At 43.2% G+C, this 24,876-nt stretch overlaps 1 protein-coding gene across 2 annotated transcripts; it reads left to right on the top strand.

Annotated features, from left to right (window-relative positions):
• The first annotated feature begins 12 nt into the window (after nt 1–12).
• Nucleotides 13–24,405, top strand: Tpmt (thiopurine S-methyltransferase). 2 transcript variants are annotated; one of them, XM_036188359.1, is made up of 9 exons: nt 13–268; nt 2,887–3,067; nt 4,680–4,772; nt 9,207–9,339; nt 11,205–11,257; nt 13,163–13,237; nt 18,660–18,745; nt 21,286–21,330; nt 24,279–24,405. In XM_036188359.1, exons 2-9 carry the CDS (start codon nt 2,931–2,933, stop codon nt 24,389–24,391), a joined length of 735 nt encoding a protein of 244 aa, XP_036044252.1. In that variant the 5' UTR covers nt 13–268; nt 2,887–2,930; the 3' UTR covers nt 24,392–24,405. The 2 variants fall into 2 exon arrangements, with proteins under 2 accessions (XP_036044252.1, XP_036044251.1); XM_036188358.1 differs by having other exon boundaries at nt 2,870–3,067.
• Nucleotides 24,406–24,876: the final 471 nt, after the last annotated feature.

Below are 24,876 nucleotides of genomic sequence, written 5' to 3'. Positions count from 1 at the left end.
GCGGAGTCAATACGACCTAGGAGGGGCCGGAGTGTCTTGGGCGTGGTCTGGCGTGCAGAGGCGTGTGCGTGTTCTGCCTTGGGTTCTCACGCCCGGGCGGGGCCTATAGGACTTGGAGCCCCGACATCTTCTCTGGGGCGTGACCTGTCTATATTGGGCGGGGTCTTCGCCCCTGAGGCGGGGCCTGCGCGTCCTTGCACAGCTCCGGTTGTTGCAGACGAAAGCGCGGCGGGCTAGGGTCTGAGGAAGACAGCTGGGTGCATCCAAGGTAAGTTCCCAGCGGGGGAGAGTGGTTTTGCTAAGACTATATGATGAGCCTGTTACAATGTTCTTCAGAATGTGTGAAAAGCACGGATGACCGACGTCCCCGCGTCCCGAAAAGGGGCTTCGGGCACCGCAGCAAAAACTGAGAAAAGATCAGAAAGCAAATACTTTGAGTTCATTGTATTAAGTAGCCTCCGTGCTTACTGGTGTGTTTCAGATAACACATGTCCAAGGGTAAAATACTTCCCTGAACCATACTCGAGATCTGTGGACTTTAGTGAAGTTACTTTTCAGTTTAACAAAATTTAAAAATTAAACTAAAGCAGAAGCCAGGCGTTATTGTGCACTCCTGTAACCCAGCACGAGAGAGCTGAGGCAGGAGCAGTTAGTGAATTCCAGACAGACCCTCTGTTTAAAATAAATCCTAAAGCAGAAACAAGTGGGGTTTTTTTAGGTATGGAGGGCTTGGACCAATGAGTATACTGGAAAAGAACATTCATGAGAGGAAACCATTGTGGGTTTGTCTTTTGTTGTACTTTGCACTTGTATTGTCTTTTATTGTGTTCATAGTTTTATTTCCCCAGAAATGAACAGTGAACACCACATTGAGGCACTGTTACTACTGCCAAGTGATTGTATTTATGATACTTTCAGCACCGGATTCAGTGAAAGAGGTAGAGCTAGGCAGGGTAAAGATTATGCTTTATTCTGTTTACAGAAGAGCACTTCTCTCTGAGGGCAACTTTTAGTACCAAAGGTTCTGATGAGAGAAAATAGGGGAAAGAGCAATTTTCTTGCTTTTCTGTATCTACAATAATCCCATACTTCCTGCTGACCTTTCAGAATTCTGGGCTTTGCCCCCTGCCATCAGGACCTGGAAAAAGCCTTTTTTTGTTAGTAATTACTTGCTGTGAACTGCATTTTTATTCCCAGAGTTAATGGGAGTGTCCTTAATCCTAAGCACAGAATCTAAATCATGCAACAAAAGGACATTTCCTTAAATTGCTGCTTTTGTGACGTGTTTGCTGTTTCGCAAATAAAATCATTACATTCAAGTCATATGGTCACCAGTGATTTAAAGGACAGGTGGGGATTCTGGACTTTTTTTTTAGATTTATTTATTTTACTTTATGTGAATGAATGTCTTACCTGTATGCCTGTATACACAAGCATACATGCCTGCTCGACTGGTTGGAACTGGTGTTACAGACCACCGTAAGGTACCATGTGGTTTGTGGGAATTGAACCTTGGTCCTTTGCCAAGAACAACAAGTGCTCTTAACCACTGAACCATCTCTCCAGCCCCCAGAACTGTGGTGTTATATCGCCCTTAATATTGGAAGGGCAGCCGGGTGGCGGCAGGTGCCTTTAATCCCAGCACTCGGGAAGCAGAGCCTGGAGGCTCTCTGTGAGTTTGAGGCCAGCTTGGTCTGCAGAGCGAGATCCAGGACAGGCACCAAAACTACATGGAGAAACCGTCTCGAAAAACCAGAAAAATAAAAAATAAAATAAATATTGGAAGGTCAGGCATCTCCTTACATATTCTAACTGCAATTGCAGGTATATGAAGTTTCTACCCCTCAGTTCCCTTCTTGTGCACGTTCTTATGCAAACGGGAGCAGGGATGTAGCTCACTGGCATAGTGCCTGTCTGGAATGTATGAACCCCTTGGTTCAACCTTCAGTACCTTTCCAAAAGCTATGAGAAAGTTATTTGAAAATATAAATTTATGGTGTAGCAATAATAGATTGAACCCATGTGTCTATTTTTTTTTTTCTCCCTCATGAAGCCCTACCAAATGTCAGGACACAGAAAGCAGAGGATTGCTGGTAAAGGACTTGACAGGTTCAACAAGCCGAATTCTGATGTAGCCAGGGGGCCAGCCAGTGGATGACCATAGGCAGTGCAGAATCCCCCATCCCCCCTCTCCTGACCACACTAGTCCCAGGGGTGGGAGTAGGGAGCAGAACTAGGAAACTAGGGCATTGGTTGGTTAAAAAAAGCTAAAATCACAGGCTCCTTTTGTCAGCGTCTTACAGCCGAGCTTCTACTCTTGTTCCTTCTGCAGCCTTGTAGGGTGGAGTACAGCTTATTCTCTGAGACATCTTTCCTGATATCAAACAAGGAAGAGTTTTTAGTCCTGCATTCACTGAAATGTAATTTTGGTATGACTTATTGGATGTTGAATATTGGGTTTTGTTGTTGGTTGGTTCTGGTTTTTTGTTTGTTTTGACACAGGGTCTCACTGTCACCTTGACTGGCCTGGAACTCACTATGTAAACCAGGCTGGCCTTGAACTCATAGAGAGCCTGTTGCCTCTGCCTCCCTAGTGCTAGGATTAAAAGCATATAGCATCATGCCTGTCTTGTTTGTTTTTGAGACAGGATCCTGCTATATAGCCTTGGCTGGCCTGGAACCCACTATATAGACCAAGCTGGCCTGGAATTTGCAACAACCCTCTTGCCTCTGTCTCCCAAGTATTGGGGGCATGTGGCAACATTCCTGGCTTTGATGTTGATATATTTTTAAAAAGCTATTGCCAAAGGTAAAAGGGTTTTGTATAGTTCATCAATAGAATCCCAGTTCCTGAATGACATCGTTGCAGATATTTTTTCCATTTAGCCTCTGGAGACACCAGCCTCTGAGACAACAATTATCTACAAACTATGGGTGATACAACTTCACCCGACGGGAAAGAGCACCGTGATACTGAAGTACAGAAGCACCGCGTACTAACCCTGGAAGAATGGCAAGACAAGTGGGTGACCCGTCACATCGGATTTCATCAGGAGCAAGGGCATCAGTAAGACATGTTTGGTCTCTGACAGAGAAATGCTTCATCAGAAATGACTGGGGTGAGGGGGCAGTGTGTGCCTCAGTTGGTAGAGGTCTCTCTCAGCATGCAGGACACTCTTGGTTTGATCCGCAGCACTAAACAAAACTAGGCATGGTGGTGTATGCCGGTAATAATTGAGAAATGGGGGCAGGAGGATCAGAAGTTGAAGCTTCATAAGGGAGTTTGAGGCCAGAGCTTGGCTCCATGAGACTTTGTCTCCAGAAGAAAAGGAAAAAGGGGGGAAAAGAAAGACACTGACTTTGAAAGTAATATACAAATACATTTTGGGGTTTATGTTCAGATACACATTGTAATTGTCTCACATTATGTAGCCTTTCAGAAGTCAGAACGTATCCATAGCATATCATACTTTATTTTCTCTCATTATATAATGATATATAACTTATAGACGATGACATTTTAGATTTATGAAATGCATCTTCTTTTAAATCACCCATACTTTTGTCATGGTGCTTATACATGTAGCAAATGCTGAAACAACATTTAAGCTTATGTCTCCATATGTTCTAAAGTGAAGGTGAGGGCCAGCAAACTGGTTCAGCAGGGGAAGGCATTTGGCACCAACCCTAACACCCTACATTTTGCCTCTAAGCCCCACATGATGGAAAGTGAGAACTGACTCTTGAAGTTGTCCTCTGACCTCCAGACATGTGTCATGACACAGATGTGTACACATATATACACACATACAACATAATTTAATTGAAATTAAAGAAAGAAGAGTTAAGCTCATTGAGAGGCTATTCTGTGAAGTTTTGAAAATGGACAGGTCCAGAGAACCTTTCTTAATATCACTTTCATAACAACAAAAGTAAGAGTATAAATGTGGTGATTAGTAATAGGTTTTCTGTATCACATCCATAGTAAGCCAGATCAAGCCGAACTGGAAAAGTAAAAGAACAGGTTTGTTTGAGCAAAGCAAATCCCAGTTGAGTTTTCCAGTCCCAGATATTGAGGCAGGAGAGGTCACACACGTGAACTAAAGCAGGGAGATTATATACGCTGTAGGCAAGGAGTGATGACTTATCACCACAAGCTGGGGTTATGCCCAAGTATGGTCACAAGCTGGCCACTTTAGGTGGGCATTTGGGCCACTGGCAACTTCAGGGAAGGAGCTGCCATAACACCAAAAATTAGGAACTGGACTTTTTGGTGCCTTCCCTTTGATGGAGATTCTCTGAGAGGGTGAGGTTTAGAGAGACAGGAATGGGGCTTTCGGGATCAAGCAGGAGTGGGCTGGAGGTTCCAACTGAACAATTTGGACAGACTTTTTAAAATGTATCACTCAAGGAAATAAGAAGTTATTTCCCGGTGAAAAACTCACATTGTTAGTCATATTTGATACTAAGTAGCTGTGTAATGAAGCAAGGTCCTTAAGCCTCCCTGTTTCTATAAGTGTAAACTGGAGGTTGTAATAAGTAACATTACCTTCTTGTTACATTGTTGGGTGCACTGAGATAATACATGAGAAGTTCTTAGTGTCATCAATTCTATTTTCCTCTCTCAGGCATTGGCCTAGTTAAAGCAAGCATTGTTGTGACTTTGTTTTTCTCCCCAGGCTATTAAAGAAGCATTTGGATACATTTCTTAAAGGCCAGTGTGGACTGAGAGTGTTTTTCCCACTCTGTGGGAAAGCGGTTGAGATGAAATGGTAAGCATTAACTGGCTTTTGTGGAGTAATACTGGGGTAAATATTTAACAGGCTATGTGTAGGTTAAAAAAAGAAAGAAAGAAAGAAACCCATTCTCTGCTGGGGATGTCTTTCTGTATGCTGTGAATGTGTTGCTCTGATTGACTGATAAATAAAACACTGATTGGTCAGTAACCAGGCAGGAAGTATAGTATAGGCAGGATAAGCAGAGAGGAGAATTCTGGGAAGGGGAAGGCTGAGTCAAGAGACGCTACCAGCCACCATGAGAAGCAAGATGTAAAGTACCGGTAAGCCACAAGACACGTGGCAACTTACAGATTAATAGAAATGGGTTAATTTAAGATATAAGAACTAGATAGCAAGAAGCCTGCCATGGCCATAGAGTTTATAAGTAATATAAGTCTCTGTATGTTTACTTGGGTCTGAGTGGCTGCGGGCCCAAATGGGACTGAAGAAAACTCCAGCTACAATTCTCAGTGTCAAGTGTAGCCAAACATACCCATAATAGTAGTGCTTTGTCAGTGAGAGCAAGAGGATCAGGAATTCAAGGCCAGCATTGGCTACATGCAAGTTCAAGGGCTACTGAGCTAGGTGAGACCCCGTCTCTAAAAGCCAATCAAGCAAACATACAAAGATCAATAACAAAATCCCATTCTCAAATACAACAGTGTCTTTATTTTTAGGAGACTCTGTGATAGTTACAAAATTAGAGATACTATTTCCAAACAAGAATGCAAACTGAGTCAGGCCTGACCTTGTCTTTCTGCATTTTGTTTCAAAGACCAAAAAAAAAAAAAAATTGGGGGGTAGGCACCTAAGGATTTAGCACAGTTGGTAGAGCATTTGCCTAGCATGTACAAGGCCCTAGGTTCAGTCCCCAGCATTGCTTAAAACTAGGGTGGTGGTACACACCTGTGATCTTGGCAATCAGGGAGTGAATTAATTTGGAATGAACAGCCTCCTTTTTCATATCTCCTGGATCTTTGTATGTGATTTAATATCTATATGTAGCTTAGAAATTTCAATAACTATGGATATTTGAAATGGAAGGCAAGGAAAAAACACAAACTGTAGCACAAGCTTTTAGCAGGGCAGTGTTTATTGTAGTCCAGAGTTCAGCTCAACCCTCCCTTCCTCCCATGAGCAAACAGGAGTTTTTGTTATTGTGAGTCACTGTTATAAAACCAGTGAGCTGCCCTCTACAAAAAGAACTCTAATTAATAAGCCACCATTACTTCAGGGTTACCCTGAGTCACAACCATAGAAATTATTTTTTACACAAAACACTGTTGTCATGATAATGCACAGCCACAAACACATCCTCCAAGATGTGTATTTGCTGAAAAACTTAAGTGTTGAGAACTTCTATCTACCACTAAGCAGGAAAGAACAAAAGATTGAGGGAAAAAGGTAGTGAATACAAAATAGACTTACTTTCAAATGCTCCGCCTCCCCCATGTAAATACCAGTGATCTACCCACAAAGCATATGCATTTGGATTTTATTCTCCAGTAGAGAGAGTGAAATTTTTGCAGCCCACACTGTCTCAACTTGTAGCTAAGAGCATATATTAAATGGCTGTTACGGGACTAGCCAGAAAGCTCTCTGGTTAAAAGCACCTGCCACTCTTTCAGAAGACTCCCATTCAATTCCCAGTACCCACATCAGGTGGCTCACAACCACCTCTAACATCCTCTGCCAGCCTCTGTGGACACACACACAGCGTACATACAGAGACATACACATACTCATAAATAAAAAATTGACAAAAATTTTAAATGGTTATTATAACCTGATATTCAAGTGTGGCCATGAAATTAAGAATTATATTTCTTATTAGGCCCATGTTTTAATCAGTTCTTGTCAAACCAGAAGAGAGTGATTTTTGCAAACTACCTATGAGAAAACAATTCCATAAACAGAAATGGTAATTCTGTGGCTGGAGCAGAGATTTTAGGCAACATTAATGAAACTGTATAGCTAGCTAGCTAGATGTTTATTGGATATTTTGGGGGTCTCAATCAATTGGAACACAAAAATTCAAGGTTTGGGGATGTAATCCAGTAGGAGAGTCCTTGCCTAGCATCCACAGGCTCAGGCTTCATTTCCCAAAACTGCAAAATAATAATAAAATTGGAATAAAAGTACAGAATCAAGCTACTGTAATTGCATGTAAGTTATCACCTTAGAGAAATTTTCACTCATGTAACTGACCTGTGCATGTACAAGCATTGAATGTGAGCAGATAAACTAACTAGGAACGGGATCCACAAAGCATTAAAATGAGAGATTACTGTTATGTTAGGGTCTCAGTTTTGCCCTATTTGTATCCAGGTGACGCTGCATGTGTTGACTGGGAAATAAAAATATATGCAGCCAATTTGTATAACCTTTGCTTATATTCTGTAACTTCAAAAACATGCACAAAGAAAACATCCATCTCCATATGCTAGATAGATTACAAATTCCCTGGGCAGTATGAAAGACAAGTTATTAGTATGTTTCATTTTAGAACTATAAATAGTCAATGCTCTGCCCACGTTGGGAGCATACACTCTTGCGTAGATAATAAGCACAGTCCGTCTTGTTCTTGTTTTGAAATGTGCCTTCTATTCTCAGTTAATGTATGAAAGAATGAGTGGAACATCATATGACATTCACCTCTGGTCACCCGTGATGTCCTCTGAAGAAGGCATCAGATGAAAGGCAAACTCTGCCACGATGCGTTACATTGCATATGAACAGACTAAATCTACATGTATGCTGTTCAAACAGTGCCCTGCTCCCTCAGTTTACCCCCAGGCCCAGACTTTCCCCTCCACACTTGGTGTTAGAAGCTTCCTATTCAGTTTCCCTCATCCCATCACGTCACAGCAATTCACACAGAACATTTCCCAACGCCTACCTTCTGAAACCGACTCCATCAGATGGTAGTGCCCCATTGTACTATTTATCCAACTGTGACACTGACAGGTTTGTGTGTATGTATGCGTATGTGTGATATGTATGTGTACTTGTATGTGCAGAGACGCGTGTACTATCCAAAATCCACATCTTCCTTTATTGATCTCCACCTTATTTTTAAAGACAGGCTCTCTCACTGAACCTGGAGTCTGCTGACAGGCCCCAGGGATCCTCTCAGCACTGGTGTTGCAGGTATGGGCTGCCATGCCTGACTTTCTCTGTGGGTGCTGGGGATCTGAACTCGGGTCCTCATGCTTGAATAGCAAGCACTTTACCCACTGAGCCCTTGCCCCATTCCTAATTTTTGGTTTTGTTGTGTTTTTTAAAGATTTATTTAAACTATGTGTTGGTTGGTGTGTCCACATGAGTGCTGTTGCCCTTGGAGGTCAGGAAAGGGCATCAGATTCCCTGGAGCTGGAGTTACAGGCCGTTGTGAGTCACTGGATACCGGTGCTGGGAGCTGAACTCAGGTCTTCTTTAAGGGCAGCAAGTGCTCTTAACCCCTGGGCTATTTCTCCAGCCCCGCATTGTGGTCTTTGAGACAGGGTCTCCTGTAGCTCAAGCTAGTCTCAAACTCATTGTATGGCTGTGACTAACCTTGAACTCCTGATCCTCCTGCCTCCACTTCCCAAGTGCTGGCATTACAAGCCTGTGCCCCCATGCTCAGCTAACAAAGGTTTTCATATTGTTTCCTAGCCCTTCCTTTCCCAACAGCCTTGTGATTTTTATGCATGACTCTGCATAGTGTAGTAACATTTAGCTAGGCTTGTACTACATTACAGCAGAACTGACTAGTTTTATGTAATTTGATATAAACATATTTCTGTCTCAATATTTGTGCACCTGCTGCTGTTTGCCTTCTAAGACTTCTGGTACTGTTTATGATCCTCAAAATGTGAAATCTGTAACTATAGAGCTTGTTAGCTATTTGCATATGGTAATGAGATTCATTTTTCCAATTATGTTTATTATTAATAAATGGAAATTATAGGATTATTACCAAAAATGCACAAAATACCTCAAGTTTGCACTCTAATATGGCAACTACTAGCCACATGTGGCAATTTTTAAAAATTCATTTAATTATAATTTTTTTCAATTTTGATAATTTTTTTTTTTTCTGAGACAGGGTTTCTCTATGTATCCTCAGCTGTCCTGGAACTTGCTTTGTAGACCAGGCTGGCCTTGAACTCACAGAGATCCATCTGCCTCTGCCTCCCAAATGCTGAGATTCAAGGCATGTGCCACCACCACCCAGTTTTTCAATTTTGAAACAGTTTTGCTGACTAGTCTATTGTGGCCTCAATCCCAAGATCTTTATCCTCCTCAGTACTAGAATTGGTGATATGACATCATGCCGGACTTGGTTCCTAAGTTGTATTCCCAGCCAGAGGAATTATCTGTTCATTATGGTTTTTATTCTGTGGTGTGTATGAAGTAAAGTTGAAGTGTAACTGTGTTTTTCTGCAGGTTTGCAGACCAGGGCCACACTGTAGTTGGTGTAGAAATCAGTGAAATTGGGATTCGGGAATTTTTTGCAGAACAGAATCTTTCGTATGTAGAGGAACCACTCAATGAAATTGCTGGTGCCAAGGTATTTAAGGTTTGTATCGATTGTGGTGACTAGTTATTTCCGTGTCTCACCAAAACTGACTTTTTTCCCATGAGTACTTACGATGTTAAATGGTGTCAAATGGCTGCTCTTTACCACAGATCACCTACGTGTCATACACTGTGATGAGCCAGGCTTCAGATCACCTACGTGTCATACACTGTGATGAGCCAGGCTTCAGATCACCTACGTGTCATACACTGTGATGAGCCAGGCTTCAGATCACCTACGTGTCATACACTGTGATGAGCCAGGCTTCAGATCACCTACATGTCATACACTGTGATGAGCCAGGCTTCAGATCACCTACGTGTCATACACTGTGCTGAGCCAGGCTTCAGATCACCTACATGTCATACACTGTGATGAGCCAGGCTTCAGATCACCTACGTGTCATACACTGTGCTGAGCCAGGCTTCAGATCACCTATGTGTCATACACTGTGATGAGCCAGGCTTCAGATCACCTACATGTCATACACTGTGATGAGCCAGGCTTCAGATCACCTACGTGTCATACACTGTGATGAGCCAGGCTTCAGATCACCTACGTGTCATACACTGTGATGAGCCAGGCTTCAGATCACCTACGTGTCATACACTGTGATGAGCCAGGCTTCAGATCACCTACGTGTCATACACTGTGCTGAGCCAGGCTTCAGATCACCTATGTGTCATACACTGTGATGAGCCAGGTTTCAGATCACCTACGTGTCATACACTGTGATGATCCAGGCTTCAGATCACCTACGTGTCATACACTGTGATGAGCCAGGCTTCAGATCACCTACATGTCATACACTGTGATGAGCCAGGCTTCAGATCACCTACGTGTCATACACTGTGATGAGCCAGGCTTCAGATCACCTATGTGTCATACACTTGTCATACACTGTGATGAGCCAGGGCTTCAGCATACAGATGGCAGCTCAGCCCTCGGAAGGTGGAGGCAGGAGGATCATGAATTTAAGACTTGCTGGGGGATGTCTTTCTGTATGCTGTGAATATATGTTGTTCCTGTTGGTTAATAAATAAGCTGCTTTGGCCTATGGCAAGGCGGTATAGAGACAGGCAGAAAACCCAAGGAGAGAGACAGGAAAGAGAAAGGTGGAGTGAGGGAGACGCCAGCCTGCCATCCTAGAAGCAACATGTAACAGGACACAGGTAAAGCCATGGAACTCATGGTGATACATAGATTAATAGTTATGGGTTGAGTTAAACTATAAGAGCTAGCTAGCAAGAGGCCTGCCATAGGCCATACAGTTGATGATTAATATTAAGCCTCTGAGTGATTATTTTATAAGCAGCTGAGAGACTGTGGAGCCAGGCGGGATGGAGGAACTCGGGACTACAGGGCCAGGTGGGACCTAAGAAAACTTATGGCTACAAAGGCTAGTCTAGATTACATAGTGAGATTTTTGTCTCAAAACAAAAGATAATAGACAAATATTAAAGATAAATGATAGAATTAGAACTAAACATATAGATGATAGTTTGGTACATAGATGATGAATGATAGCTGAATCGATATCAGGAATAGATAGCTAGAATATGTATGTGCATATATCATGGTGCACATGTAGAGGTTAGAGTGCAGCTCATGGGAGTCAGTGCTCTCCTTCCATCATGTAGGGCCTAGGGATTAGACTCAGTTGTCAGGGCTGGCTGCAGCCTTCCCCCTCTGCGCCATCCAGGTTTTAAAAGAAAACATAAGTTACAGTTAAACTCCAATAAAGTTACTGTGTTTAATGTGTGTTCCCACTCTCTCCTTGGCTTTGTCTGAGCCCTGTTTCCTTTCCTTGACCATTTAAAGCTTTCCTAGCTAAGTGTAAAAATGTTTCCATTGTTTTATTACAGAGCTCTTCAGGGAATATTTCATTGTTCTGCTGCAGCCTGTTTGATCTTCCCAGGTAGGACTGAGTGCTCTATCTGCACCATTATGTGAGTGTGTGAGTCACTGTGAATGAGTGAGTGGGTGGATGAGTGTGAGTGTGACTAAGTGATCCCTTGCACCACTGTGTTTGTATGTGTGAGAGAGTGAATGAGTGTGTGTATGTAAATGTGAATGTGTGAGTATGTAAGAGTGAAGTTGTGTGTATGTGTGAAAGTGTGAGTGGGACATGTGAGTATATGTGTAAATGTGTGCGAGTACATATGTGTTGTGAATGTTAGTGTGTGTTTACCTATGTGACTGAGTGCTCTATCTGTACCATTTTGTATGTGAGTGTGTGGGAGTGTATGTGACCAAATGTGTGAGAGTGTGAATATACGTTTGAGTGTACATGCTATGGCACATGAGTGGCAGCCAGGGGACAACCTTAGATGCCAGTCCTTGCCTACCACCCTGTTTGAAACAGGGTTTCATGGCCACTGTGTACTCCAGAGTTACTGGCCTTTACACTTGTTGGATTCTCCTGCCTCCATCTCCCATCTCACCATGAGAGCTCTGCTATTGCAAACATGTCTTGCTTCTACATGAGCTCTGGGTATCCGAATGCACATCCTTGTGCTTCTGTGGTAAGTGCTTTGCCCATGCATTTGTTCACTTAAAAAGGGATGGTGGCACACGCCTTAACACAGTGCTTGAAACAGGCAAATCTGTGAGTTGGAGGCCAACCCTGTCTAGATAGCAAGTTCCAGGCCAGCCAACGCTATATGGTGAGATGCTCCCTAAAAAAAAAAAAAAAAAAAATGGTGCTCAGCCCAGCAAGTGTAAAAGTGCCTGTCATGTAAGTCTGAGACCTAAGGTCAGTTCCCAAAGCCCATGGTGGAAGGAAAGAACTAACACCTGAATGTTGTCCTCTGACCTCCACATGCATACCTTAGTATGCATGTGCTTGCACACACATACACACCACACATAATAACAATGAGTGATAATAGTAACAGTGAAGGTGGGTCTTGTTAGGCAGTGATGCGGTGGGATGGGGGAATCTGTTCACCATTCCTGTCCACCTCTGCAGCAACAAGAATTATTGTCCTACAACTGTTCTTACCAAAGCTCCATCTTTCCACTTCATGGGGATAACTCTCAAACTTTCCAAATCATTATTATGATCCAGAACAGCTAGCTAAAGGCAGGAAAGGAAGACTGTGCCATCCATCTGGCACCTGAGCCTGTAACCAAATGAATTACAAGGCACAGGAGACAATATGGTACCTGACAGCCTGATGCCTGAGCCAGGGGCAGGGAACAGAGCTGTCACTCACTGCCTGTTGCAGGATATCTGTATACTGTGTGAAGATGTATTGCTGTGATTGGTGCAATAAAAAGCTGAATGGCCAATAGTTAGGCAGACAGTATAGGCAGGACTTCTGGACAGAGAGAGAACTCTGGGAAGAAGAAAGACAGAGTCACCAGCAAGACACAGAGGAAGCAGGAAGTGATAGACTGAAGAGAGATAACACCGTGTGGGAGAATGTAGATTGATATAAATGGGTTAATTTAAGTTATAAGAGCTAGTTGAGACAAGCCTAAGCTAAAGGTCGAGCTTTCATAATAAATAATAAGTATCTATATTATTATTTGTGAGCTGGCAGCAGATGAGAAAGCTTGGTACAGCTGCCCTCTGTCCTCTCTCTTTTTCCCAAGTCACAGCAAACAAGGAGACTGCTGTGGGAGTTAGGAAGTGGACAGTCCCCACTCTACGTCAGTACACCCCTCTAAAGTCTATAAAGAAAAGCCAACATGAAATCCTGATACCTTGACGATGGGTGAGGTCCCAACATGTCCCCTGGGGAACACCAGACATCTTGTTTGAGATTTGACCTTTTTCAGACAAAATGTAACAACTTTCCCCCTCTCTTTTGAGCAGAGTGAATATTGGCAAGTTTGACAGGATTTGGGATAGAGGATCATTAGTGGCTATCAATCCAGGTGACCACGATCGGTGAGTTGGTTTCTGAAAAATTTTTGCACCACAATAAACTTCTCCACCGACGTAGCAATCCAAATCAGACCAAATTAGAAAAAGGTCTGGTTTAATAGTGATTCTCCGCCCCCTCCCCCCGAGAGGAGACAGGGACAAGAGACCGAAAAACCAAGTGTCTCTTTTCTGGGGGGCAGTTTAAATACCCTGTGGGAGTGGTCTTGAGCATCTCTGGGGGAGGAGTTGTTTTTGGCGGGACTTTCTGAGGTTCAGTGTCTGGATAGAGAGCTGGGGCTTCTACCAGAACAGTTTCTTTACTTTTTTGGCTTTCTTTGTGTTACCTGAGTTTGAGGGAAGCTAAAGTATGTGTGATGCCAGTGGTGCAGTCACTTTGCAAGCTCTGCTTCCTTGTGCTGTGGTTCTCTAAGCCTCAGTTTACTCCTCCGCAACCTGAGACTATTTCTGCTAGCACCATCACCGTGGCTAACAGCTGTTGCACTCTTGTCCTGTGCCAGGCATTGTTTGGAATATTCAGTGTGTGTTAACACATTTAACTAGCCTGACAGCCCTATGACATAGATGCTGTCTTGATTTCAATTTGCACATGAGAAATTTAAGGTCAAAGAGATATGTCCCAACTTAGGCAGCTAGTACCTGACAGTTGAGATTCTAACCTGCCGAGTTTACTCAGAGCTCCACATCACATGACCTTGAAGAGCTGCTGTAGGAATTCAAAGAAAAAAAGTGGTGATCATATTTATACCTAGCTTTACTAGAAAGCAAAATTAAGAAAGCATGCAAGGGAAATGCAATCTCCTTTTCCTGTGTAAATAATGCCACATATGTGTCTCCTTGGATTTGACAGGTTAGATATTGAATTACTCATTAAATAGAGGCAGGCTCTTAACACATGGCCATAAAGTTCAAGCTCTGTGTCAGCAACACATATTTTCTTTATTTAAAAAAAATCAGTTGCTTTATATGTAAGGCTATTGCCAAACCTAATCTTTGAAAATTAGAGCATCCACACCAGAAATATACATATTTTCTTTCTTTCACTGATAATTTCGCTCTCTCTCCTCTCCTCTCATTTTCCTACCTATATCCCACCCCACTCTGCTTCCTCATCTGGGCTTTTTTTCTCTGCAATGCTTGCCCTGAATGTTCACTTGTATTCTGTTCCTTGCATTCAGCTTTCTAATAGCTATTTATTACATTCCCATTAGACTTTTAGATGTAAGAGGTCACATACAATGGCAGGAAGCACTGCCTCCTTCAGGCTCTATAGCTCAAGGTGGAGCAAATACCACTATATTTCCCCTTTTTGTCTAAATAAGAAGGTTCTAAACTTAATGCAAACTATATACAATAAGAATGCTTATCAAGTATTGTCCAGGAAAAACAAATTGTAATAACATAAATAAAAATGGAACTACAACCAACAAGAACAACATCAACACATGCTAATGTCCAGAAATGTCCAGATCATAGGTAAATGGCAAATTACCAAGATTATTTCAATAGCTGTCCTATCCTGAAGGTTCTTACTTTAGTATCTAAAAATGTTCTTAGCTAAGATATGAGAGGCTTATAACTGTAACTATCTAGTCTTCAACTCCATCAAAGACCTGAAAAGGAACATAATAATACCTGAGAAAATGGAAAATGCAAGCAAGCAAATTCTGAAATTCTTGCAAGAATAGACAGAGACAGATGGCAGCCTGGACGGTCACCTAAAGTTTCTCAGCATCATTGGGGCATCCAGTTTGGCTACAGGCCTAGAATATCTGACAGATCATTTTCAGAAGCAGGAATTTTGATAAGAGCAGATACTACACTTGATCTTAAGCCAAGAAGTGATAGTAATGGGAATTTTGAAAGACCATCTTACCCTGTCTTGGCAAGGTTCAGTAGTCACTTTTCCTTGTGTCCTGCTCATCCGGAAAGGACAGCATTCATACTGTCAGCAGTCTAGGCAAGGGCAGTTCTTTGCCCAGCAGGCCATTTTATGCCAAGAAGAAGACAAACTTCCAAACAGAAATGTTTTAGAAGCCCAACATTCTCTCGGGATCAGATTGGGGTCAGGTGCTGGGGAAATGGGCATGGCTTTTGCCATGACAGTTCTGTCACCCAGATCTTCCAAATATCCACATCCACATCCAAATATCCAGTGCATGCTCTGCATTTCCCACATGGCATTAGTGTCCTTCATCAGCTCAAAGCATCACTTGAAACTCCTTCGTCTTCATAACACACTGTATTTGTGGACCACGTTCAGTTCTGCAAAATGCTTAAGTCAGTAGCTATTTCCTGAACCCCCTCCAGGATGTTCTTCTGTTTCTTTAGGCTTAGTCCCTTCATGGACTTTGGTTTGCTCTATGAAAGTCCACAGGATGGCAGGGAGAGATCAGGATATTGAGTTCAGACCAAAGGGAAAACAGGTCCATTGGGCTCAGCTGTTCCCTCAGTATTGGACTTGATCCACATTTAGTGCAGGTAAGGTCTCTGTAATTATTGTGACTAAATGAAGAAAATCAAGCTGTACATCAAGTAAGACAAGTGCACTGTTTCCTGCATTTGTTCCTCTGTCCTTAGCTGTGAAGGCCACCCTAGTGGACTCTGGCCCTCTTTGTTCATGGCTAACAAGACAAGTGATACCCAAGGGGAGGCTTACTTAGAGAATCAAGCTCTAGCTTGGCCAGAGAGTCTAGATTCTCCCTAGTCCTCTCTGCCTCTTCCTCCCACACCCTCCTCTCTGGGTGTGTGTGGTCACAGGGGAAGCACACTCAGGAGCATGTTAGATATTGTTATCAGAACTAATTAATTCTGTTTTATTTGTGTGTATGTGCATGAACATATGTGTATGTATATGCACACACAGTGGATGACCATGGAGGTCAGAAGAGGGCATTGGATACCCTGGAGCTGAAGATGCAGGCAGTTGTGAGCCAATCAGTGTGGATGCTAGGAACCAGGCTCAGTCCTCCACTGAGCCATCTCTCTAGCCCCACTTTCTGGATGGTTTTTGAGATTGACTGAAAGTCCATATTCTGTTCCAAGAGACATGGCTGAGCCACTCTGATGGGTCACCATCCTAGGGACAAGTTCTTCTTACCACCTCTTAAGAACAAGAGTCACAACAGCTGTGGTGGCTCACATCTGTAATGCCAGCACTTGAGAGCCTCAGGTAGGAAGATTGCTGTCAATCTGATGCCAGCCTAAGCTACATGGTGAGTTCCTGGCCAGCCTGGGCTATAGATTTAGACAACATTGGGGGTATGTTATCAGAAAGTTAAAAAGCAAAGGATTCTGCTCAAAAGATTGCTTTCTTTCTTTCTTTCTTTTTTTTTTTTTATTTAAGATTTTTTTTGAAGATAGGGTCTCAGGATGAAACCACGGCTATCCTCAAACTCATATGCAGCCCGGGCTGACCTGGAATTTGTGGTGCTCCTGCCTCAGCCTCCCAGCTGCTAAGATTGTGGGTGTGCATCACTACCCTTAGCATGCTTCTGCCATTTCTCTTTGCACACATCTGACTCACTGACGACACTCAGCCTCCTCAGCTCCAGGCATCACTCAGCACCTTTCAGCATGGCCACCATGGCTGACGATCAGTCCCTCTCTCTACTTACTCATTGTGCAAGTGGATCCAGGCATCACTCAGCACCTTTCAGCATGGCCACCATGGCTGACGATCAGTCCCTCTCTCTACTTACTCAGTGTGCAAATGGCGCCATCAGCTGGGTCTGCCTCATCACCCAGTACCAGCCCAGACCTGTTTCCTGATCAGTCCACTGCCTTGTCACAGTCACACCTCACTTCGGAACCAGCACATGGCTGGAAGCTGTGCCACTCACTCTTTGTGGCTGGTACCCACTAACAGACCATCCACGACACTGTTGGCTAATGCCCTATTTACAGAACTTCAGCTGTCTGTCACCTCACACTTACCTGCACACTTGTCTCACGCTCCATCGAACCAGATGAAAGGGCTTCTGCTTTGCCCCTCCTCACATGTATGCCTCTAGAGATGTCCTAGTCACGTGGGATATTTGTTAACTGTCAGCATCCCAGCCCAACAGCAGACCTACTGAGTCACTCTGTGGGCAGAGCTCAAGCATCTTTCCTCCCAACATGTGCCTTGGTGCTTTTGATACCCAGTCTGCCCTGGGAGCCCCTGCCCCCAGCACACAGGAGACTGGTGGTCCTTCAGGAAGCATCTGGACAAGGTCAACAGGTCCATTAGGACCACCATATCAGCCTCTGTGTGTCCTGTGGCTTCTTCATTATCTGACCTATCCTGGGAGAAGGCTTCAACTTGATTTTTCTCTTTACCTTTTCCCAGCTTTGGTAGGGAGCCAGGGGACATCATTTGTTCCATGTATTTCTTGCTTTTAAATAAGGACCCCTGGAGGCTGGAAAGGTAGCTGAGGAGTTAGGAGCACATACTGCTCTTCCAGAAGACCTAAGTTCACTTCCCAGCACCCATGTCAGAAGGCTAACAATTGCCTATAACTTCAACTCCAGGGGGATCAGAGCCTCTGGCCTCTCTGGACACCAGCACTCATGTGCACATAAACCCCTCCCCCAAAGCACAAACACACAATTATATATAACTAAAATAATAATCTTCAAAAGAAGAACCCCTGCATAATAGTTGCATACATGTAGTGGTACACAGACATCCATGCAGATAAAACACACACACACATACACACACACACACACACACACACACACACACACCAAAAACAAAACAAAACCCTGCCTAGCATGCAAAAGTTCATGTTCCCAACCTCAGCATGCCATAAACTTACATGGTATTGCATGCATATAATCCCAGCATTTAGGAAGTGGATCAGAAATCCAAGGTTAACCTAGCCATAGTGAATTTGAGGCCAACCTGGGGCACAAGAACCAGGTCATCTTAGTTGCTGTGAAGAGATACCATGAGCAAGGCACCTTATAGAAGAAAGCATTTAACTGGGGGCTTGCTTACAGTTTCAGAGGCTGAGTCTACGACCATCATGGTGGAGACATGGCAACAGGTAGACAGGCATGGCACTGGAGCAGTAGCTGAGAGCTCACATCCTGATCTGCAGAAGGCAGAGAGGAAGAGGGAGAGGAGAGAGACTGGGCCTATCTGTGCCTGGCATGGACTTTTGAAACCACAAAGCCCACCCCCCTCCAGTGACACACCTCCTCCAACAAGGCCAGACTTCCTAATGCTTCCTAAGTAATTCCACCAGTTGGAAACCAGTATTCAAATCTGTGAGCCCGTGGGGGCCATTATCATTCAAACCACCACACAGGTTTATATGTTTACTAGGAGAATTTCACTGCAGATAGTAATATATAGTAAATGCTGGCTTCCTTCATTACCTCTTGCCCCCTCCAGCCTCTGTCTAGAGAAATGAAACATAATTTTTTTTGCTCTTTCTAGCTATGCAGATATTATGCTGTCCCTACTGAGAAAAGGGTTTCAGTACTTCGTGGCTGTCCTTTCTTATGATCCAACGAAATATGCAGGTAACACTTGTTTTGTTTTGTTAGCCCAATGTCATGATTTAATTCTATGTACGTGTAAGGATTATTTTTTTTTCCTATCTTCTCTGATAGGATGTACACTGCTTGTGTGCATGGAGACAGTTCTGGGCTGGTGGGAACAGGAAACCTTGTGCTCTTCCACACTGTCCATGTTTTCTTATATTCCTTACCTGTTTTGTTCATCAGCCATAGCTCAAACTATGGAAGGGGGAAATGGATGATCCTAATGTAAAGAGATATCTCAAGAGCCCTAGAGTAGAAGAAAGAAATGTGGGTGCCCTGCCCTGGGCATTGTGTGACTATGCTGCCCACTGAGTTGGAGCTGCATGAAGCTAATGTTGATACACACTCAAATACATCCCTGCAGGAATTCAGACAAGTGAGGAAGAGGCATGAGAAACTGTAAGGGTTCTAGGGAAACCTCTCAAATAGTGCGCTTTTGTTTTGTTTTTAAAACATGGTCTTACTTTAAAGCTCAGCCTGGTCTGGAACTTACTTTAAAGTTCCTGGCCAGCTTTAGACTCAAGATCTCTGTGTTTCAGTCTCCCAAGTGCCTGGACGGTAGACATGAGCCCCAACACCTAGCTAATCTTATATGTTATCTATTGTATTCTCTCTGATTTTGTTTGTTTTGTGTAACATTTGGCATCAGTGAGGATCAAACACAGGACATTATGGGTGCAAGCAAGCCCACTCTCACGGAGCTTCATCCCTGGCCTGACTGTTTCCAATCTCTGGAAAGGAAGCTTCATCTGACTCATTGTAGGCAGAGTTTTCCTGTCCCACAGCCACTTTCAAATAATCACCCAGAGGCTTAACATTATAAATGCTCAGCCAATAGCTCAGGCTTATTACTAACTAGCTCTTAAATTTAATGTTAACCCATATTCCTTATTTTACACTCTGCCACATGGCAGCATCTTTATTAGCATGGCACGTTCATCTTCCTGTTCCATCTGCATCTGGCCAGTGACTCTAGACTCCTCCCTTCTTCCTCCCAGCATTCTCAGTTTGGCTCTCCTGCCTAAACTTACTCTGTCCAGCTATTGGCCAGTCAGATTCTTTATTAAACCGATCACAGCAACATATATCCACACAGTGTAAAGGAATATTCCACAGCAGCTCATTATGTTGCACTGGGAGGAAGCTTTTACAACACTGAGGATGGACCCCAGGGCCTTCCAGGTGCCAGGCAAGTGCTGTCCCACTGAGCCACCTCCCCGCCTTGGACACTGGAGCCTAGTGCTTGCCTTGGACAGGCTTGTATTTCCATGAAGGAGTTAAAATCAAGTATTCAGACTTCTAATTTGTAAGAATTCTGGTTGTTTTCTTGTTAGGGGAGGAGGATGTTGTTTGGTTGGTCAGCTGGTTTTGAGGCAGTGTCTCATGATGAAGCCCACACTGGCCTCACACTCAGTATCCTTCCCCCTCCACCCCTGAGTGCTGAAACCACGCCTGGTTCCCTGGGGTGGGTTGGTGGTTTTTGAGAGGGGTTGTTTCATGTAGTCCAGGCTGACCTTGAAATTAGGATGTAGCCCAGGCTATCCTTGAACTCTTATCCTGCCCCCTTGACTTCCTAAGCATTAAGATTACAAGTGTGAACTAGCATGCTGGCAGTGTTTGATTTTTGATTGAACTTAAAAAAAAAAAACAAAACAGTGCTCTATTTTATTAATATTTATGTGTGGTAGTCTTTTGTTGTTGTTCTTTTTGAAAACCTTGGGTCTAAAAAACTCATTAAAAGGTAAGACTTGGTGTCTGTAATTATGTCTGAGGCAGTCAGAAGGAAAGAGAAGTTAGTGAGGCAGAAGTGAGCTCTGCTCATCTAAGTCCTGCTCATGAGCAGGAGGCCCAGGGAGGGCACCATGGGAAACAGCACAGCTGCTGTGTGTAGTGGGGACAGTGCTGCTTTAAAGGACAAGGGGAAGATGCTGCGAGTCCCTGTCCCACCGTGGGGTGGGAAGAATGTAGTGAGGAGGAGTGTGAAGGGCAGAAACCAGCACCCTGGAAGGTGAAGGACACCGCAAAGGAACCTGTCCATGGGCTCCACTCTGATCTTGGACATGAGCTATACGAAAGCCAGGTCGTGGGGAGCAGGGATAGAGCTGAGCTGGTAGGGTGCTCACCTAGCATGCAGGAAGTCTCTGGGTTGATCCCCAGCACTTTGAAAACCAGATATGGCAGTGTATGCCTATAGTCTTGGTACTGGGGACGTAGAGGCAGGGGGTCAGAAGTTCAAGGTCATCCTTGGCCACATAGTGAGTTCGAGGCCTGCCTGAACTACATAAGACCCTGTCTTTAAAACACACACACACACACACACACACACACACACAAGAACCCACATACACACAACAAAACTAGAAAGGCATGCTATATCCTCACCTCTCTGGATTTCTGAGTAGTTTATAGAATAAGTATCCATACTATCATTGAAATTAAGCTGAGAGATGACCCCAAGAATGTGTTTGAGAATTGGAGTTGAAAGGTAACTAATCTTCATCACACTTCTCTTCCCTTAGGCCCACCGTTTTATGTTCCACATGCTGAACTTAAGAGATTATTTGGTGAGTTAACATTCCTTTTTAATATGCACACGTGTGTGTGTGTGTGTGTGTGTGTGTGTGTGTGTGTGACATGGAGGTCACAGGGCGACTTGTAGAAAGGCAGTTCTTGGCTTCCACCGTGTGGATTTTGGGGATTGACTCAGCTTGTCAGGCAGGCTGTAGGCACCTTACCATGGGTTAGAAGTTATGTGCTCTGTGTGTGTGTGTGTGTTTGAAACATATATACATACACACACACATATATATATGTATGTATATGTATAGATAGATAGATAGATAGATAGATAGATAGATAGATAGATAGATAGATAGTTTTTTGAGACAGGGTTTCTCTGTGTAGTTCTGGCTGTCCTGGAACTTGCCTGTAGTCTAGGCTGGCCTTGAACTCAAAGATGTCTACATCGGCCTCATGAGTGCTGGACTAAAGGTGTGTGCTCTTTATATCTTTTTTAAAGATTTATTTTTATTATTTTAATTATGTATATGTGTATATGTGTCTGTATGGGTATGTGCACATGTCTACGAGGCCAGAGGCATCCGAGCACCAGTAATTGGAGGTATAGGCAGTTGTGAGCACACTTGGGTCTTCTGAAAGAAAGATAAGCACGTTATCTGCTGAACCATCTCCCGTCCAGTTATGCTATGCTCTTTTTAAATAAATCAGTAAATCAAGCATGGTGGACACAACTGTAACCCCAGATCTCAGGAAACTGAATCAAGAGGAAAGAAAATTCCAGGCCAGCCTGAGTCTGGACCAAAGAGAAAAGCCTATCTGAAAATAGAATTAAATAGAAATAAACCAAGAAAGTAAACAGTTAACTGTTCAAATTGCTAGTGAACTATTAGTACATGCAATTAAAGTGTATAAAATGTAAAAAGTAGAGACTATGTTATGAAAGACTTTTTCACCCTAGAAAAGGGACTAGTTTCCACACTATGCCTTTTTATCTGTGTGCTTTATAATACAGACCCCACCTGTAGTCCTAGCATTTGGGAATCTGGTGCTGGAGGATCATAAGTTCAAGGCCATCCTTAGCTACATGATGAATTCAAGGCTAGCTTAGTTTCCATGAGACCCAAGTCTCAGAGGACAGGAAGGGGTGCTGGGAAGATACCACAGCCTGTGAAGTGCCTGCCATGCAAACATGAAGACCTGCCTTTGGATTCCAGCACCACATCAAAGCCAGACCTCTCACTCATGACTGAGCCTAGCAGCTGCAGTGGGGGGAAGGGGGAGTACAGGCAGATTCCAGAGTTTGCTGGCCAATGAGGAGCTCTAGGATCACTGAGATCCTGTCTCAAAAGATAAAGTATATGGGTGAAATTATTAAGGCCACTCCACATAGTTAAAAGGGAGGTTTATTTTGCGGGTTAACTTACAAATGAAGGGATAGGTAGGTTGCAGGGTCTGGGAAAGGTATGGTGCAGTCCGGTGGTGTTCTCTGGAAAACTCTGCTCAGTCTACCTCCAGCGTCCAGGGTCCAGGCACCAAGAGAGCCCATGCATCTGGATCCTGGGTCTTCAGCATCCTCTCTCAGCCCCGCCTTGTGGGCGTGACCATTACAGAAGCCTCAATGGGGTTTGGAACTTCCAGGTCAAGGCTGGCATGGCTACCCACTACATCTCCCCCTTTTGTCTAAATAAGAAGGTTCTAACCTAAAACAATACTATATACCAAGAAATGGTTATCAAATATTGTCCAGGAGTAATGAGGGATAATGACCTAGATAGGATGGAACTACAATCAATGAAAACAATATCAAGCAAGAAACACATACTAAAATCCAGGGAAGTCTAGGGCGTGGGTAAATCGCATGTTACAAAGATCATTCCAAAAGGTGTCCTATCCTAAAGAACCTGAATCTAATACTTAGTATATTCTACCTAAGATTTTATATATATATAAAGTTGTAACAATAACTGTTAGTCTTCAATCCCATCATAGACCTGAGAAGGAATATAATGGTACCTGAGAAATGGAACGTGGATACAAGCAACTTTCGAGAATCTTGCAAGAATAGACAGAGACAGTTGGCAGCCTGGATAGTCACCTAATGTTTCTCAGCACTGTTGGTGCATTCAAATTGGCTACAGGCCTAGAGTATCTGACAGACCATTTTCAGAAGAAGGAATCTGAAAGACCATCTTACCCTGTCTTGGCAGAGTTTGGAAGTCACTTTTCTTTGTGTCCCGCTTGTCCAGAAGGACAGTTGAGGCAAGGGCAGTTCTTTGCCCAGTAGGCCATTTTGTGCCAAGAAGACAAACTTCCAAATGGAAATGTCTTAGAAGCTCAATGTTCTCTCGGGATCAAATTGGTGTTGCCAGGAGCAAATGTGTCTTATGTCAACAGAATTCTAAGTTATTTAAATGCCATATTCTCTAGGTCCATGAAGTGTTTGAAGATTATCTGTCCATCTGACATATGTATCTATAAATCTGGATAACCTAACTAGCATAACTATAGAGGTGACAGGCATAGGTGACTATAAATCTATAAGTCTTATCTACCTAAATAACCTAAGGACTAAGGCTTCATGTAAACAAGGTAAACAGTCTAAAAGCGAATGTTGCAGTCCAGTGGTGTTCTCTGGAGAACTCTGTTTGGTCTACCTCCAGCATCCAGGGTCCAGGAACCAAGAGAGCCCCCACATCCAGATCCCAGGTCTTCAGCATCCTCTCTCAGCCCCGCCTTGTAGGCGTGACCGTTACTGAAGCCTCAATGGGGTTTGGAACTTCTAGGTCAAAGCTGGAATGGCTACCCACTACAAAAGTAGAAAGTGATACAGAAGATGACAATATCACACACACACACACACACACACACACACACACACACACACACACACACACGAGATAAAGATTTTTGGCCACAAAATCCTCAAGAGCATTTCTAGAGGCATCTCAGATGTCCTTCACAATGTTTTAACTTGTTACCTTTCTTATTTCAGGTACAAAATGCAGCATTCATTGCCTTGAAGAAGTTGATGCTTTTGAAGAACGACATAAAACCTGGGGAATTGACTACATTTTTGAAAAATTGTATCTCCTTACAGAAAAGTAAAAAACAGCTGGTGATGGTGGTGCAGGCCTTTAATCCCAGCCAGCACTCAGGAGGCAGGGGCAGGTGGATCTCTGTTAAGTTCAAGGCCAGCCTGGTCTACATAGTGAGTTTTAAGGAAACTCTGTCTTGGAAAAACAAAACAAAACAAAAGCAGTCAATCCCTGAATGAATTTTTGAAAAATTAAAAATTATGTTAAGGCTTAAAAATATAAGCACTTGGATTTTCTTCTGCAAAATACAGATCTTTGCGTATAACTTTTTAAATGAAATCACACACTAAAATGTTATGTCAATCCTTTGAAGAATGTGTAATTGGTAGCAAAATATTAAATACTGTGTGTCTTTTTAATAGTCAGCATGTACTTCTTCTATAACTAAAAACCAAAAATACAATGTTTATAACTTTAAACAATAAATATAAAATATATTATACATGAAAATTACAATCACTGAGGAAATGTAAGATTTTAATAGGTTTTGGGATA

Source organism: Onychomys torridus, chromosome 5 (assembly GCF_903995425.1).
Source record: "Onychomys torridus chromosome 5, mOncTor1.1, whole genome shotgun sequence".
Taxonomy (NCBI): Eukaryota; Metazoa; Chordata; class Mammalia; order Rodentia; family Cricetidae; genus Onychomys; species Onychomys torridus.
The sequence above is the reverse complement of the archived record's forward strand: the minus strand, read 5'-3'. Positions and strand labels throughout refer to the sequence as shown.

Bases quoted from the DNA above. Each gene is read 5' to 3' on its own strand.
- Tpmt (XM_036188359.1), top strand. From the start codon at position 2,931: ATGGGTGATACAACTTCACCCGACGGGAAAGAGCACCGTGATACTGAA. The intron at 11,258-13,162 runs GTAGGACTGAGT...TCTTTTGAGCAG, and splicing joins AGCCTGTTTGATCTTCCCAG to AGTGAATATTGGCAAGTTTG. The intron at 21,331-24,278 runs GTGAGTTAACAT...TTCTTATTTCAG, and splicing joins TGAACTTAAGAGATTATTTG to GTACAAAATGCAGCATTCAT.